We start from the raw sequence: 17,752 nt of genomic DNA on the forward strand, positions 1-17,752 counted from the left end.
CAGGTTTAGGTTCAGACTCAGGTTCAGGTTCAGGTTCTAGAAGCGTTCTGGCTGGGTCTGACCGAGCCTGATTGCTGAAGTTCAAACTTTTCCCTCGGCAGGCTGCCTCGCTCGTAGCAATGTAGCACATTGATGAGGTAGAGCCAGTCCATACGGAGAGCTACCTCAGAATGTTTATTTTAGGACAGGCGTACTCAAGCGGATACCTAAATGCAAACCTGGCTGACATACACGACCAGAGAGTTCGTCATTCACGAGGCATCAAAGCTGCGGTTTTAGAATCGGCATGTGGTTACAGCAATGCCGTAAACAAAGCCATCGTAATTCAGCACCATCGATGTTGTACTTCAAGGCGCCAGCTAGTGCCGACAGAGCACGCAGGGTGCTTACGTTCAAGTTCAGGGGCCTGAGTCCATTCAAATATTAAGATAGTTCCACCAATGACGGTATTAGGTGGCCGCTCCCCTCAAGATTAAGTGGCCGCTCCCCTTGCTCTTTTCAACTTTTGAGCTCGCGTGAGATGTTCCTTGTAATTATCGCATGCATCCCCGCCTAACGTGATGTGCGTTGTCCAGTGTCAGGTTATAAAGTCACATCCAGCCCTTTATATTGCGCCAACGTGCTTCCATCACCCAACACGGCCCTTCAGTGTAATATTATCCCTTCCCTTTTGGAAATTGGCAGTTATTTGGACGCTGAAGCACGCAGTAACCAGCTTCGAGAACGTTTGGAATAGGAAAAACCATGAGATCACGGGGCGGGCCCCTGATCTGTTCTCAAGCTACCCGCAGTACGGGAGTCCGAGAGTCCAGTGACGTTACCCGCAAGCTGATTTGGTGGCGATACAAACAGGGGTCTTACGCTGCCCAATTTCACAAATGTGTATTCAAACGACGAGCTATTCAGCGGCATCACTGCCGCCTCGGCCGCGTGGCGGCATTATCGGCCAGTGGCGTGTACCGAGGCATGGGGCGGTACTTCACGTAGGGAGCCGTCAGCCAACACACGGAGGGGGAACCGAACGTGGATGTTGTGACCATCTCACTGTGACGCTCGCTATGGCTGTGGTGTGGTACAGCTGCTCATATCTCAAAACAGCTTGTGTTCCTACACTGGCATAATCGACGATGATGAGGAATCAATAAATGTTGTGGAATTTTTGCAATGTTTTTCTGGGATGGCGGCGGGAAACATTGCGACATTCCGCGAGCGAAGGGCTGCTGGCAACAGCAACAACCCTACTTATAACAAGCCACTGAAATTATTCTCGTCGCCTTTCCGGAGCGTGCTTTACTCGTCTTCAACTGAACGAGCGCTGCTTATCCATTTATCACCTTCTCTGCCTCACGCCTGAATCGCGGACGTTTGAGGCTCACGGCGTGAACCGTAACTCCGCCACAAATAACACCGAGGAACACACACCTTGTTCATTGCACATTTGCACATATTCTGCTAGTTCTCGTTTTCGGAGACGCGCTGGAGATATCGCCGATGCGAACACGTCAAGCGCGTACATTCCCAGACTGCCACCGCGCTTGCCGTGTTCAGCTCGGGACGAGACCGCGCGACCGCGTGACGTCACCGCGAGCGAACGTGCTCGGCTCTGCGTCACCTCCCGTCCTCCTGGCAGCCGTGCATCTGCAGGTGGTACGACCGCAGCAGAGTGAACGGAGCGAACGGGTCTGCGAAGAGACGGCCCCGGTCAGGCTCCACTTCTTGTTGGGTGGGTCTGCATGCTGAACACACACGCTCTGCTCGATACATAACGGTCAACGGGTATGACATATGAATGAGGGGTGGCATTGTTATAATTGTAGCGGTATAGCTTCGCAAGCTTATTAGTTGTCGGGGTTCCGAGCTGGGTTTGTTGATGTTTGTGTAAGGGTGCCCTCTCAGCTGCACCAACTTTGGTGGGCCAGAATTGTTTGGCCGCTTTGCAACCTGGCGATATCGTTCGCCATACCTGCAGTTTTACATTAGTTTCTAGTCGTATTAGTTTCTAAGTTGCTTGTTGGGTTGTTTTTATTCCTTGGATTTCGCGCAAGCATATGGCTAGTGCCGAGGGGGCTCCGCTAAGCTGAGGACGTTGTGCCGCAATCTGGGGGCTCAAGCTAGCCACCGAATACGATCCTACATCCCTGATTACTGGAGACCGTGACTGTGAGTCGACGCAGGCACCTTTACGGAGTGTGGAAATTCTCTGTCCATGCTGTCACGTTTCAAAGCCTTTAATTTGCGCAGTTTGCGTACTTCGGGTGCGGAGATAAAGCAGAAACAGCATCGGGCATATCAGATAAACATACCAAAGCATAAATAACAACTGCAGCCGCACCGTTAGGCATCAGCAGAGTCATAGCAGCTCACAACGAACACCATTTCAAATAGCAGTCGTATTGCATGCCCGGAGTTATCCAAAGCAAACCTCAGTTGCGCATAAGACCGCGAGGTTAGGCATTTCTTCACAGGTCGGACAGCTGCTGTCTTCCTCTTCCCTCCCCCCCCCCCCCCCCACACACACACTATCATTTGACCTCCCACACTCACCGATACAGAGCAGGGGCTGCGGGACGGCAGGCAGGGTGTACCGATAGTTCCACAGATCACCGCTTGGAGGCGCTACCGGACGCGTCTTTTTCGAACCACGCTGGCTCACCCTGCTGTCGATTGAACTCTCCGAACTGGGTGAGTGAGCCCTGCGAAGTGAGGCACATGAAGTTAAGACAAGTAACGTGATATTTCCTCGCTGTATACCTGATTATGGCTTAGCCATAACCCACCTACCCATTACCCGTTACCCACCGCATCAGCACCATGAAGACCAACACACGGCTGTATCGGGCTATGCTGTCGTGATTTACGTGCGCGCTGTTTTACTTAAATTGCAGTCCGGCCTGAATACCTCTTGATGGAAAGTGGCAGTGTTTCCGGCATGCGTGCGTTTCGGTCTCTTGATGGAAAGTGGCAGTGTTGCCGGCATGCGTGCCTCTTCGGTGCACGTTCAGTATACGTCCTCGGTGATCAACTGGCATACGACATTTCCTCAAGTCGGGTCAAGACTGTGATCGTTGAAATAGCCGAAGAGGAAGACGGGGTTTGCATTGGTGTAACGAGGTGGGCGAGTCGACGTGCAAGTTCTACATCATCACGGAGGTAAGAATATGGGACGTGCAACAAGAGTGCGGCTATGTAGGCACACCAAACCGATCACGGCCTGCACAGGTGTGTTTAAAGAGAGGTACATGCGTACGAAACCGTTTTTAAAGTGACCTACCCCACCTCGGCGCTCCCATTTAGCTTCAGTCCGGCATTATTGTGGGCAATTTGACAGGCTGAAAGTATATGGATCAGTCGGAAGAAAGCAGGTCTCTAGCACCGCTATAGACATTTTCTCATGAAAGGTCAGTTCGCACTGCGAAGAAACTCAGTCCATTAGGTCATTCGCCAGTCACAGCACCACAGCAATACAAGGCTATTGAAAGACGCTTGAGGGGCGGTCTTCACCAGCAGCACGCGGTGGTGACTGCTAACCATGCGAGGACGACCGCTGAGCGTCTGCCCGTTAGGGGCGTCCTGTATCGGGAGTCCCGGGAGGCAGTATGGAGGCCACCCTGGGGCTGAGAACACGGGCAATCCCGGCCGTGTTGACAGGAGCCATACCGGTGCGGGCCGGGTCGGAACGGGCCCCGCCGCCGGACTGCAGGGCCGGGTGGGCCGTCCTGGGACTGAGAACACGGCCGGGTGCAACCCCGGCCGTGACAGAAGCCATACCGGTGCGGACCGGGCCGGGCCCCACTGCCGGACTGCAGGGCCGGGACGGGCCGCACTGTCGGACTGCGGGGCCGGGCTGGGGGCCGTCCTGGGGACGGGATGCAGTCACAGGACTGTGTGACCGATCGGTCCGAGACCGATGGGAGGCGACCGTCTCTGGACGGCGGGGGGGGGGGGGCAGCCGGAGGACCGCGTAGTTGGTCCACACACGGGCTGCCGACAGGCTGGCGCGGGAGCCGGGGCACGCTGCTGCAGTGTTTCTCTGCGAGGAGGCAGATGAGCGAGGTCGAAACGGCGGCAGCATCCAGAGGAGCGAGCTTTGGTGTGAGGTCTATTTGAGTGCTGGAAGATGCTGTTTTGACTTTGGCGGTCTGAGAGCAAACCTTCGGGTCGTCAGCCTCAGCTGTGGACGCCGGCACCATGTGTCCGGTGTCAGGGAAGGCGACTCCGGTCTTGATACTGACCGTACATATCTCACGTTCACTTTGCCACACTGGGCACTGGGAAGAGGACGATGATATCTGTACGTTTGTTGCTGATCCAGGCGGTGGGTGCAATGGACGCGAAGGCCTCGCGGGATGCCCGCCACGGTTGACACTCTCGAGAGCAGGTTTCGACAATCATGCCCGACTCGCTGACAACGGGAGGAGCGCAGAAGGTTCGGAGGGAGCACCTGGATCTAGTCATGCTGTATACAATGGTGATAGAGATAGGAGGACAGATGTGAGCAGACCTAGCCACATAGAGCTGAGTGCCGTGCCGCCGGCCGTCCTTAAAGGTGGTCCGTCAGCCAACGAGACAACCCACTGGAGGGCATGCAGCACCTTTGTTTGGACGTGGATTCGACTTTTCTGGCGTACACGAGGAGTTGGCACGTGTTTCTGGTGCGGCGGCTCTGCTGGGGGCTTTCTGACCACACAACGTAGTGGTGTGTAGAAATGCAGTGGGTCGGGCATGCTTTTTGTTTTTTTATTGTTAGAAAGCCATTTGTTTGGTGGTTCAATCCTCGCAGCTGGCATCTGGTTGAAGGGGATGACGGTCAGAGGAGGGGTCAAAGGTACGAGACAAACGGGTCCAGTGCCGCTACGGCTGGGCAGTGGCCTGCCACCAGGAGCGCCACTCGTAAGTGATCCGCTGCTGGGGTCGGAAGGCCCGGACACGGAGGCCTGGGGCGAGCAGACATGCGTGGCGTCGGACACAAGCGTGTCAGCCGTCAGCTGGCAGGAGGCGTCAGGCAAACAATGACCAGAGGTATGGAGAGAGCCCGGACCCTCTGTTGGGTTCATGGCGCTCAGACCCTGCGGTCGTGGCGCAGATGTAAACGCCGCGCCAGATGAAGCAGCCAGAGGCATGGAGAGAACCGGACCCTCTGTCAGGTTCATGGCGCTCAGGCCCTGCGGTCGTGGCGCAGATGTAGACACCGCGCCAGATGAAGCAGTCAGAGGCATGGAGAGAACCGGACCCTCTGTTGGGTTCATGGCGCTCAGGCCCTGCGGTCGTGGCGCAGATGTAGACACCGCGCCAGGGAAAAGCAGCCAGAGGCATGGAGAGAACCGGACCCTCTGTCAGGTTCATGGCGCTCAGACTCTGCGGTCGTGGCGCAAATGTAGACGCCGCGCCAGGAGGAGCAGCCGGAGGCGGCGAGCGACATCGAACCAGCAAGGGTCAGCTCAGTGGAAAGAAACGAGATCAGAGCGGCTCGAAGTCGAGGAGCCAGCAAGCTCCGACGGGGTGCGGGGCAGAGGGCGGCACATTTCCTCGATGTCACCGGCCAGACCCAGACCAACGTCATATGTGGCTGATGACGGGCGGAGGAAATCGAGAGTCGGTTCAAATGAAAATTTGATAAGGTCATGCACGTAACCAGGATATTTTCATTTGTGTAAAAACTTCGCAATGGAACGCGAGAGTCCAAATTCGGCAAATATAGGTCATGACACTTCAAAACGTCGAATTCCCCTATGGCAACCAGCCACAGCGGGACGGTATCGCCGGTCAGGTCATGGTCTTCCCGGCGCCCGATCGCCGAAGTGGTCGGCAAGATTGCGTCGCGATGACGGTTCACGGGGTAAGCCAAGACCTCGACACCTGCAAGCAATCCGACGCGGCGACACTCGGCGGGCGCTGGGTGTGGCCAAACAGCCCCAGACCACGTGCACCGGGCGACCTTCTCACCAGGGCACCCCGGGTCGCGCCGTTTTTACCAACTCAGCTGGCGCGGCGCGCGCCGCCGTCGAGTGTTGGCGCGAGCTGCGGGGGAGTGCGGGGAGGGGCGGGAAGTGCCGGCGGCTACTATCGCGCGGCGGCGGATCTGCACCTATTCATGCCCGGCTGACGCGGAGCCGCGCTGTTTTTGTCGCGCCGTTTATCAGATAGAATTGTCGGACTGCGGCCGACCCCCAACAGTGCCGCCTTTGTTCTCGCTGTGTCAACAGTGCAGCCCATATTGAAACACTGATTGTCAAGAGAGCTTAATTCATTTGTTGAGTTCGACTGGAGTGGGCCGGCCGCTATCAGGCGGCTCTGGTGAACGTGCGAACATTACTGTCACGTCGCCGCACGATAGGCGGCGCGTCGGTAAACAGCGCGGCCATCGCGGCGCACGCGGCCGCTAAGTGCCGGCTGCCGCCCAAGATACGCTGCCGGTGCCGCGCCTTGACGCACTCGAGCCTGTTTGTCGGTCGTTAGCGGGCGACGATTTCGGAGGGCGGAAGCCAGGTGAAGTTTTTGCTGATTCTTTCCTCCGATCGCTCGGGAGCTCTAGATCTGGCCGGTTGGTACGGCAATGATCAGGAGACTCGTTGGCGTCCGTAAGCAACGGAGGACAGCAGCGAACAGGCGCAGAAATACACGTCAGTGTGAGCAATCTCACCCTTCTCCAATCTAATCCCCACGTTTGCACTGTGGCAGCGCGCGATACATGAATCACATGGTTCCAAGATGGCGGCGTGGGCTGATTACTCCGCTCCTGTTTGCCATTGGTGGCGGCGGTCACCAGTCCCATCCCCCCGCGCCAACCCCACCCAGCTTGTCAGGCGTGAAGTGACGCGCCGATTTGATGTCAGGCGTGAAGTGACTCTCTGATGTGATGTGTGAGGAAACGTGATGACGGCACCGCGAGAGGACGCTAATTGGGTGGATGCGGAACACTCAAGTACGCTTTAAAACCGTCTGCTTCCCTAAACTTAACCTTAACTTAACTTTCCACTTAACCGTCCCGAAAGTACCTGCGAGATTTCAAACCGAAAAGATATTTGAATAAATTATGGTACAATCACGTAATTAATTCAGCTGAACTCAAATATTATCTCTCAACCCAAGCATTGTTGCCCGCAAAATAGCAACGCCAATTTCAATCCACAACACAAACTCATAGCACTGACATTTATACTTACCTTTTTGTGGCAGGGATGTCGCGAAAACCCTTCGCGAATGGATTGCTGGCTATTTTCAGACGAGTGATCTGGAACAAGGCCAACACGACCGTGAGTCGCCCGAGCCCCTCACGACATCGAGTCGGTTCTCACACGCACCACGACGGACCCAGGTGAGGGGCCGAGCACACCCTGTCCTCGTCCCGTCCCAGCGCGTCACTGGCATACGCAGAGCAGCTCTGGGCCACCTCCCGCCGACAGTCACGCGCGGTGAGAAGCGCGGTGCAGCAAATTCCCGGGCGAAGATGGCTGCCGACAACGCGGAGGCCTGGTCCGAAGGGCCACGCATCGCAATGAGCGATCAAAAAACATGAGCTGTCGTGACAGCTTGGTAAACACAACTCCAGATGACCTGGGCAAGCTCGAACCGATGCCACGGCTCGAATCTCAGCATTCAGAGCAGGAGGTTTGCACACATTGCGAACTCGAACACATGTGGGTCACAGTTCTGTAATATTTTTTGATACGCTGTGTATTGAATGCATGCAAGGGCGGATGCAAAACGCTGCTTTGAGGGTGTAATGCCGGCTTAGGGGCCAAATTCCAAACAGTTGTCTGGATCTTCAAAAAGTCATTAAATTTCGTTTTGTTTTACCTCGAAAAGCATTTTAAGACAAATTTTCCGTACCGAAACTGCTTAAATATTCTTCGAAGTCCAAAAATGTGTCCCCCAAAAGTGATCAAAAGTTTTCCCCCAAAAGTGATCATCTTGGGGATGGCCGAGTTTTGCACCTTCCCCTTTCCCCTTATATCCCCTTTGAATTGTGTATACACGAACAAGTTTTCCAAATCAAAGTTCCGTTGAAGAGTGGAATGTAAGCTATGATTATCGGGTTCTGGTGACGTTTTGTCTCACATATAATTTCAGTGCGCTGACTACAGTCGATTGTCAGTAAGCATACCTCCTGGTTCTGATACGCAGTGACGGTGATGAACTCCGTCTCCGGGAATGAGAAGGTCAGTGACCTTTTCGGGTCGATCTGCTGATCAGCTGGAGTTAACAGGTCACTGGTCCGCTGAATGTGCACACGTGGAAGGTACTTGTGCATCGAGTGCAATGATATCTGGAAAGATTCCGCAGTGAAATCTTCCAAGCTCTACACCGTGTTGGTCATGTTTACCTGCCCAAGCAGGATCCAACGCCACACCCATAGTTTCCCAGACAAAATAACAAGATGCGCGGTCAACGTGTGCAAGTAAGTGCAAGTGACGAGAAAATTTTTCGGATAATCATTCAAACTGTCGTAATGCATAGTAACCCACACTTAGTAAACACCCTAACACCTAATGTTTCTATATCCTTGGCAACACCTAGTCTCCAACAATTGGTGACACTAAAATCGACGAGACTCGAGACTTGTAAGCACAACGCGCCACCATGCTCGCTCGCCCAGCGCGATTCGTAAGCTTCAGGTGTGCTAGCAATCAGCAAGTAGCAGAACGTGCGAAAAAATTGGCGATTTAACCGTAAATGCAAATTTGCGCTTAAATCGCTCTTAAAATGCATTGGCTTATTCTATGTCGTCCAAGTCATGCTAAAAATGAAAGCAAAATGTTGCTTCATCCTGAACATCTACGTTCCCATGTTCCCGCTATCTGCTAATTGTTTCTGAGCTGCTCCACAGACCGCAAGCGCTATCTTTGGTCTTTAGAAATAGCCGAACCTTTGATTACCATGCAAAATCTGCACTCCCTTTGAGAACAAGCGGCAGTCGGGTAAACACAGCAATGCCGTCTTTTAACCAAATTGGCGGCCGGTCGGGCAAGACGTCGCACATGTTACGTCACCTGCGACGGTCCACATGAGTGCCTCCGGTTGGTCAGCTTCAGCTTGTCGAAGGCGACAATGCCCTGCGAGGTCCAGAGACGGCCCGAGGCCGGCGAGTCCGGATGGATGTAGCGGTTGCGACAGCTAAAGGTGTCGCCGGGGCCAGCCACGGCCCACTCGGAGCTGCGGAGACAGAGACGGTCTGCAGAGAGACGTTTCCAGCATGAGACAATACTTGTTCGTAGATTGACGTCCAGATTTGTCTGCCAATTCCCAGGTGACAGCCACTGTCCAACCGCTCCCTAGCGCTCGACACACGCCGCTCCGCCGCCCCTGTGGTAGCCGCTCCGCCGCCCACTTGTGGTACACGCTCCGCCACCCACCTGTGGTACACGCTCCACCGCTTACCTTACCTGCGGTGCACACTCCACCGCCCCCTGTGGCACACGCTCCGCCGCCCACCCGTGGCACACACTCCACCGCCCACCTGTGGCACACGCTCCACCGTGACCTGTGGTACACGTTCCACCGCCCACCTGTGGTACACGCTCCACCGCGACCTGTGGTACACGTTCCGCCACCCACCTGTGGTACACTCTCCACCGCCCACCTGTGGTACACACTCCACCGCCCACCTGTGGTACACGCTCCGCCGCTTACCTGTGGTACACATAGCGGTAGCGCATGTCGTCGACGGGCACGATGTCCATGTACACGATGTACGAGTCGGACGGCTGCAGTCCGTGCAGGCGCACCTTCACCGTCGGGAACATGCGCCTGAAGCGTCACGCCAGCGTCACGGGGGGCGTCACGCGCCGGCTCAGAGCCCTCGGCCTCCGGTGCGGGGACCGCTACGTCGACGGCCGTTCGGCCCGCGCCACCCCGGCCCCGACACTAAAAACGTAATTGAGCCTCCCACCACCGCGCGCCCCCGATCAATGAGTTATGCTCATTGAGGCAGACGTATTGGCGGGGCGGGCGCGAAGCAGGCGGGGGGGGGGGGAGGCCCCAGACGATGGGCGCCGGCGGGGGGCACCGCGAGAGCTGGGCCGGGCCGCTCTCCCGTGGCCGGTGCCCGAGCCGGCGACCACCACTCGCAGGCCATGTCGAGGCGCGAGATGGGTTCGGGCTTGTCCTCTGACGAGGAGGGCACGCTCCATTTCTCTTCTTAGTTGCGCTAAGCACCGGGTCTCAGGGTACAGTCAGGTAATGGTATGCTCTTAATGGACACCACGCACAGAGGATGCATAATAATTTACGACGCATATTGCTGCAACCTACGTTAAGGATCTGGTTTATTGATGTTACTGATCCTGGACAGTTACTGATCTCCATTTTGCCTGAAGGTAGTGCGTAAACGACGTTATCAAGCAAAACTTGGTTATGTTCTCAACACTCGACACTGCATTCTGCTAGGAGATTTGTTTTATATCGCTATGATTTTGCAAAGCATTGTCCTTCAATCGAGTCTTGTGAGAGGCTTGTACCATATGGTGTACTTGCATTACAGGTGACCTTTTAGTCTATTACGTTTCAGTCCGAGACTAAGCGCAAAAATGAGAGTATTTCAGGTGCTCGGGATTCATTGGGTTTACCATGATGTTTGTAGGGACCGTACTGTTGTCCGTTTCAATAAAAATAAATTCAGAAACCCCCTTTTAAATAGGCCTAACCTCTAAAAAACAAACCGATTTTACCGATTGATATGCAATCGATAACCGAATTTGAGGCCGTACCTGGACTTTTAAAGCTGGTGGGTAAACGCACAGAGGGTATGATAAGTAAAGCGGGTGGGTAACCGAATGAGTAAAGCCTTATGCAGCCGGTAGTGGGTTGTGTTTGGTTGTATGGGTGTAGAAAGCGGATACGGGCGCGAAAGTGACACCTGCAAAGGCCGCTCTTTTAAAGAAGCCAGTGATGGGCGCAACATGACCAGTGCAGTCGACGCGCCCGAAAACACCAATAAACAACAACGACAAAAAAGTAGCCAGTGAAAGCCGCTGGTAGTAGATATTGTCCTAAGGATAGGGATGTTTCTTTACCAACGACCCTGTGCGGTACCCGTGTGGAAATTCCGCATTGTTCACAGCACGTGCGAGTACAGCATTTCATGATAAAAAGGCGACGGCTGAGTGGTTGGCCAACCTGCCGGCATACGTCCTCGACAGAGCGTGCCGCCGAACTGGCGAGCGAGTCAACCTAACGGCATACGTCCTCGACAGAGCGTGCTGCCGAGCTGGCGAGCGAGCCAGCCCGACGGCACACGCCCTCGACAGAGCGTGCCGTCGAGCTGGCGAGCGAGTCAGTCCGACGGCACACGCCCTCGACAGAGCGTGCTGCCGGGCTGGCGAGCGAGTCAGCCCGACGGCACACGCCCTCGACAGAGCGAGCCGCCGAGCTGGCGAGCGAGTCACCCGTCACCAGCTTTGGCTGCGAGAGACTGGACGGCTAGACCCTTAGCAATACGTCGTCTCGACATGTGTGCCACTACGATACATGAGAGCACATTACTCCGCTTTTGAAGCAGCTTAGGCTTTCATATTGACAAGCAATTGGTCAGCTTTTGACTTTAACAGGCGACTCAGCAAATAATGGCAGTGCGTTGTTTGTTTTTTTCCAGATATTTCTCTGCTCGTTCCCATGTATCAAATCGCCATTTTTGCTTTTTTATCACCCTGCTTTTTTGTTGATATGTGCACGAAGGACCAAAATTGCAATATGTGCGCACACAATCCACGTGAAACTGATGACAGAATGCGAACTGTTACACTGTACACTCTCAGCCCACAAGCTCCCAAGCAGTTTTGTTTGGATTATCTGTATGTGCAAAGCGATCACCAAAAAAGTTTACTGGGAAATCCATCTACAGTTCAACGCTGTCAACAACCGTGCATCGCTGGTAAAACTCAACTGACCGGGAGTGAGCGTGAAAGGCGTTATCTAAGGAGATGATGTGGAGTTACATCAGAGTGGCAATCATCCAAGCGATTTCGTCACACCCTGAAGAAAGATAGGGAGTTATTTCTGGTTTCAGATCACTAGAAATTGTTCGTTAGTCGCGCGTTCGGCCAATTTTAGGTGTTTTTGTTCATTTTTCGAGTAGGATTGCAAAAGAAGCAAAGTGTCGGAATTAGACGGATTTCAAACGGAATTTGCCGTCAATTTCTTCTCTTTTTTGCCCAACTTGGGGTACACTCTAGACCCGATTCACATTTATAATTAACGTGCACAACTCAATAGGAAACGATGAAGGAAGCAAAACGCTCCAAAACTAGTTCAAAAAGGCCACTTCAGACGCACTAGCATGGATATCTCCACAACATTTCTGACTACCGGTTTTCTGTCCCTATCATCGCTATCATCCCTATCCCTATCCCTATCTATCCCTATCAATCTAAGTCATGAACATAAACACGTAGGCAAAATGACAAAGAGAGGAGAAAAGCGAAGAAGTTAAGGTTAGAGTGGGAAACATATAGAAAACGCCAGGATAACAAGAAACGGATTTTGGCTTGGCTAAAAAAGACGCATTTGGGGTGTGTCAGACATCGTCGCCACCGCGTCCAACAACTGCAGCTAGGCGAGGATAACAGGCAATCATTAAAGAAGCGGAACAGAGGATGAGTGATGGATGCTCCTGCTTGAACGGTCACAGCGAACAGCAGTCGAACTGGCGCTGTTAACTGGCGGCGGTCATAGATACGAACGGACCCAAGGGCAACAGGTGTTCATCATAAAGATCTCGGAGAGGAACACAGCACACTTCACTGCGCGCCATCTGTGTGACACGGGCGTACTTGTCTCGGGGCCCTGATTGGAGCGCGGGTTTTCCACGCGACGGTCGCGGAGGTGGCGTGGATCCTATGGCTCCAAGGACCAAGGGCCCAGCATTGCTTGCATAGTATGAGACTTGCTTATAATACTGCCTGCACTGTACACTCACACGTTAATGTGAGCCGCGTAAGGTGGTCTACGTCGCCCTTAACGGTCAGACGGTAAGAATATAACGACCCTTCTAAAATACTGAATTAGTCAGTTTCAAGTGTCTGTGTTTACAAATGAACCTCTGATAACGAATGAGCGTTCATGCTTGAAGAAAACGCTTGCAGACTCCACGAGGGTAGTCGTCAGCATGACAGTGTGTTTCTGAACCATTCTTGGACGGTCTCCTGGTGGTCAAAGAGGTTCCTCCGCATAGCCCGTTGGGCCGTAGAGACATCACCCCAACCTGCAGGTGCTCATAGAGTAGTCAGAACCACTCGCTCCAGGCACTCTCTTCTCAGAAAGTGATCCAAAACCAACGGCGTTTCCAGGAGTTGGAATCTTGTTCAATGTAGGTTTGACATTCATCCGGAAAAGGGCCTCTGAATTAGCAGTGGGGGGGGGGGTGGGGGTGGGGGGCGGGAAGCGCTCCCTCTCTCCCAACTTTGAGGTAATTAACAGAAAGTATAGGGGTTGAAATGATAAATTAAAGGTAAAATTCATATTTCCCGAATATTTTGAAAGTTGGTCCGCGGATGCCTAGAATTACACCGGCCAACACAAGCTCCAAAATGGCCGTAAAGCGATGGGTCGGCTTTCTTTTCACCCGGTTTGGAAAGGAAGCCCTCAGTCTAGAAAATTGACATAAAACTCGATAAAATTATTTCACGCCGGCGATAAGACTCAGTCATCTATCACAAAGTCATTTAAGAATGCCGAGAAGCCTCCAGAACACCGCAAATGGGCTGTGCCCTGGAAAGGGCTATTTCTGAGTAGTACTGCACCCAAAGATGCCCCAAACGAAATGCTACGTACAAATTGATGAGATAGTCCCCTTGAACACCATTATATTTCTAATGCGGCACTGGGCATTTGTGAGCGGTTGGAACACTTAAGTACACTACTACTGTTCTTTGGATTTTCCAAATATGCCAACGAAAATTGCAGAAAATTATCCGAAAACGCAGGCCTTGAATGTGTGCTTGAGGAGATCGGCATCGCTTTATGTGCGTAGGCGATCGCATTGCCACCGAGGACACTGATCTCCCTGCGAGAACCAAGATCGCTGGTTGGGTTCCCTCCCCCCCCCCCCCTCCCCCTCCTCCTTGCAATAGCCTTTGTACGCCACTTGACCGGGACTGGACTGGAATAGCCTTTGACGCCACTGGACCTGGTAAGCGAGAACCAACACCGCTGGTTGGGTTCCCCCCCCCCCCCCTCCCACCACCACTTCCTTACAATAGCCTTTCTACGCCACTTGGCCGGGACTGGACTGGAATAGCCTTTGACGCCACTGGACCCGTAAGCGAGAACCAAGACCGCTGGTTGGGTTCTCCCCACCCCCTTGCGATAGCCTTTGACGTCACTGGACCAGGACTTACACCTACCAGAGGAGCCGAGTTCTTCGAAGAAGCTAAGTTAAGCAGTGAACCGCAATGGAATAGATTATTGTGTTTAACATCGCCTGCAGAGCTACCAAGTCGCATCCTTTCGCAGGGATTTCATAAGTTCTACGCTGTTGCAAAAGGCAGAGCACTCAGTCAAACTAAAGCAAGACAGCCGATCGCCAGCCACTCACCTGCCCATCTTGGTAATGATCATCTCCGTGTCGTGCTCGTGGAACTCGAGCCACAGGTCCCGGGAGCAGAGCTCGGCCGTGATGGGGAGCTCTGACAGGCGCAGGTCCTTCCGCCCCTCGCCTGCGCCTGACCCCGGGCCAGGACAGGCGGAGGGGCTGCTCGCCTGCCGCGCCTGTCCGCGGCCTGTGCAGGCGGGGGCAGTCAGCGTCGGCCTCCTGGCCCGGCGCGGCGCGGTCCGGGGCCTCCCCAACGTCGGTTCCGACTCTGTCCGACGATGTCCGGCTCCCCCGACGGTCCCGCTCCTCTCGCGTTTGCTGCTCGGGGGACGGCGGCAGTTCCGCCTGACGAGCCATAGCATCGGTCGCCCCGCGGCGCCGTTCGTTGCGCACATTACGCCCGTGTTCCGCGTGGTGGCCGAGGGCGGCCTCCGCTGAGCGTCCGCCCCGTCCCGGCTCGGTCTTCGGCACGGTCAGGCACGCGGCCCTGTCGCTCCCAGACTGAGACGCGTAGGCCCCAGGCTCGTCCGTCGGCAGAGCGGCGGCCTCGCGTCTCTCGGTCACACTCCACGGGCTGGGTGTCGGCTCGGGGGTAACGGTGGGTGACCTCCCCCGGCGGCCATCACAGGTAACGCCCCGGCTGGACCCAGTCGGGCTGCCAGCCGCGTCGGCGGGCCCGGACGACCCACTGTCTCCAGGGCTGCGGTCAGATGACCTGCTGTACACGGGGCTGAGGTCAGCTGAACTGGTGACCTGGTGACCTTGGGAGAGCGCCGTATGAGCCGTCGCTGCCGGCGGTGTTGTGACCTGCATCCTTTGTGGCGGAGCGCCGCTGCCCTGTACTGGGCTCCACAGCGGACCAGCGACCTGGTCCTTGACCTGAACCACATCTCCGGCGGCGAGGCGCCCCTCGCCGGCAGGGCTGCAGGTCACCGGCCCGCCGCAGGGTCCACCGCAGGTCGGCGAGGCAGCTGGACGCCGTGTGGCGGGGTCCTGGACCCGGCTGCTCTGACCGGCGTTCCCAACGGGACTGCCTGCTTTCCGGGCGTCAGCCGCTCCGAAGTCATCTGAAACTTAACGAAGAGGGTAACGAATGGAACGCTAAGCACTTGCACGACTTGAAACGTGGAGCTGGCTGGCACTTTACGTCAAGAATAGCATCCGGGATACACTTGAGCAAATTTGAGCCGGAATATTTTGCGTGCATATCTTCCACATGCAGGGCGCAAAATACTAACGAACGTGATGAAATAATATGTGTGTTTGATGAAAATAAGTATTCATCCGTTGTGGGGAAAAATTGGTGATAGCCATCTAGTTTCACCAGGCACATGGGGCCAATAGTCATATCTCCATAACAACACGCGGTGGTGGCAATCGTGACGTAAAGCTGGGTGAACACGGTTGGAGTCAATGTCCTCGCCCCCTCCCCTTCCCCCACTCGACCAGCTGGTTATGGGATGACAAATATAGGGACTCCTGTGGCATGCTTCGTACCCCATGATGTATTTTGACCGCTTGCTCTCCTGGCCTAAGCTAGGGTTTCCCCCGTCCACTCTTTCCATGTGCCCTTCACTTGTTGGTCGCTACCTCGCGTTCTCTGGCTCGCCCTGCTTCTCCTCATTCAGTGTCGCTTCGCCCGGTGCGCGTCCCGCTCCTCTGCCCCGCCCTGCGCCCCACCCGCCCCTCTCCCTGTCACTCCGTGCGTCGTGTGGCTCTGCCTACCGCGCCCGCTTCTGGAAGACGTACATGTTTGAAGCTTTTTAAGAAATTGGTGATCATGGGCTTTTTCTGAACAATTTACATCACTAACTCACCCATGTACTCTAGGCATTCTCAGCTGGAGGCTTCCCCGCTCTATAAAACGCTAGAAAATGCACCATTGCTGGACAATGCATCACGTATTAAACGTTAGGCCTGCTTACGTTGGACATAATGTATTTAGTTGGCGTTCATTTCAACAATGGCATCAAGTGTGTTCGAGTTCGTTCACCGACCCAGTGCCCGCCTCGGCACCCTAGTTCGCACCATTCAAAGGATTATGACATCCTTAAAGCTTGCTTCAGGAAGCTTCTCTGCCCGTGGTTTTTGTTCGGAATTCAGCACGACACCTGGAACGTCAGAACGCATTTGCCAGCTTTCCGAATTTCTTTCTAGCATTTCCACTAAAATAACTGAGGGGCTACAGCAGCAATTTTTGACTATTCCATATCAGTCTTCCATAAATCAAACTAAGCAATATGTTACCAATCCGAAAGTATGTAGAGGGTGGGGGGGGGGGACAAGAGCAGCCTCAAAGAACACAAGGTGACACCTCTCCGTCTGAAGTTCTCGGAGTGCTTCAACTACCTCTTGTTCAGATAACTTTTGCTGGTCTGGCCATGTTCAGACCTATGGCCGATTCAGCGAACGATAAAGATCACCTCGCGGGGCTTTGCGGGTCTTCTAGATCATGAACTGCAGCCGTGACCATGTAACGGTCTCCGGGTTTTCGGCAGTATCAGAGCTCTTAAACCGTAGTATAGTATCGTAGTACCATAGCATGAACTATAGTACATAAAGCACAGTATCCTGACCGCTCCTGAGCACCTTTCGGCCGCTTCGGGACAGGCAGGTAACTATACCTACCCCTGATCAGATTGGGTGTGAGACCACTTTACGTTTAGAGGCGCGTTGTCCATGCCCCTGAACTTCCAGAAGATACCGCTACTCGTCAGAAACTTTCCTGGTTCTTACGAGCCGTAGGTTGTTTGAGACACCGTGCCATCTTGTGGTCCTGACCGACTGTGCGGTATGTATCGGGTTTATTTTCGCAGACGTCTATCGAATTTTCCGGATGATTTGACCGTCTCCGGACCAGTTAGCTGTCTCCGGAACAGTTAACCGTCTCCGCAACAGTTAGGCGTCTCCGGACCAGTTAGCCGTCTCCGGGCCAGTTAGCCGTCTCCGGAGCAGTTAGCCGTCTTCGGAGCAGTTAGCCGTCTCCGGAACAGTTAGCCCTTTCCGGAGCAGTAAGCCGTCTCCGGACCAGTTAGCTGTCTCTAGACCAGTTAGCCATCTCCGGAACAGTTAGCCGCCTCGGGATTATTTAGCCGCCCTCGGAACAGTCGGAACAGAACGTCCCGACATCCGTGGGATGCCTGCACTGACTTCCGAACGCATCAGGGAGTCTGTTTTGTGGCTGTCACACTGGTTCCGCCACTTTCGTTTATATATGTTCGAGTT

General features: G+C 54.4%; 1 protein-coding gene across 1 annotated transcript; it reads right to left on the minus strand.

The window, feature by feature from the left end:
- Positions 1-170: 170 nt before the first annotated feature.
- Positions 171-14,727, minus strand: LOC119102364 (T-box transcription factor TBX22; the record flags this gene model as incomplete). Its single annotated transcript, XM_037225733.1, has 7 exons — positions 171-1,682; positions 2,545-2,693; positions 7,164-7,231; positions 8,105-8,266; positions 8,991-9,153; positions 9,631-9,747; positions 14,531-14,727. Coding segments are annotated over 7 exons (930 nt in total), but the record flags the coding sequence as incomplete, so codon positions are not given.
- Positions 14,728-17,752: the final 3,025 nt, after the last annotated feature.

This window comes from Pollicipes pollicipes, unplaced genomic scaffold (genome assembly GCF_011947565.3).
Source record: "Pollicipes pollicipes isolate AB1234 unplaced genomic scaffold, Ppol_2.1 Scaffold_5724;HRSCAF=6776_pilon_pilon_pilon, whole genome shotgun sequence".
In the NCBI taxonomy this organism is placed as follows: domain Eukaryota; kingdom Metazoa; phylum Arthropoda; class Thecostraca; order Pollicipedomorpha; family Pollicipedidae; genus Pollicipes; species Pollicipes pollicipes.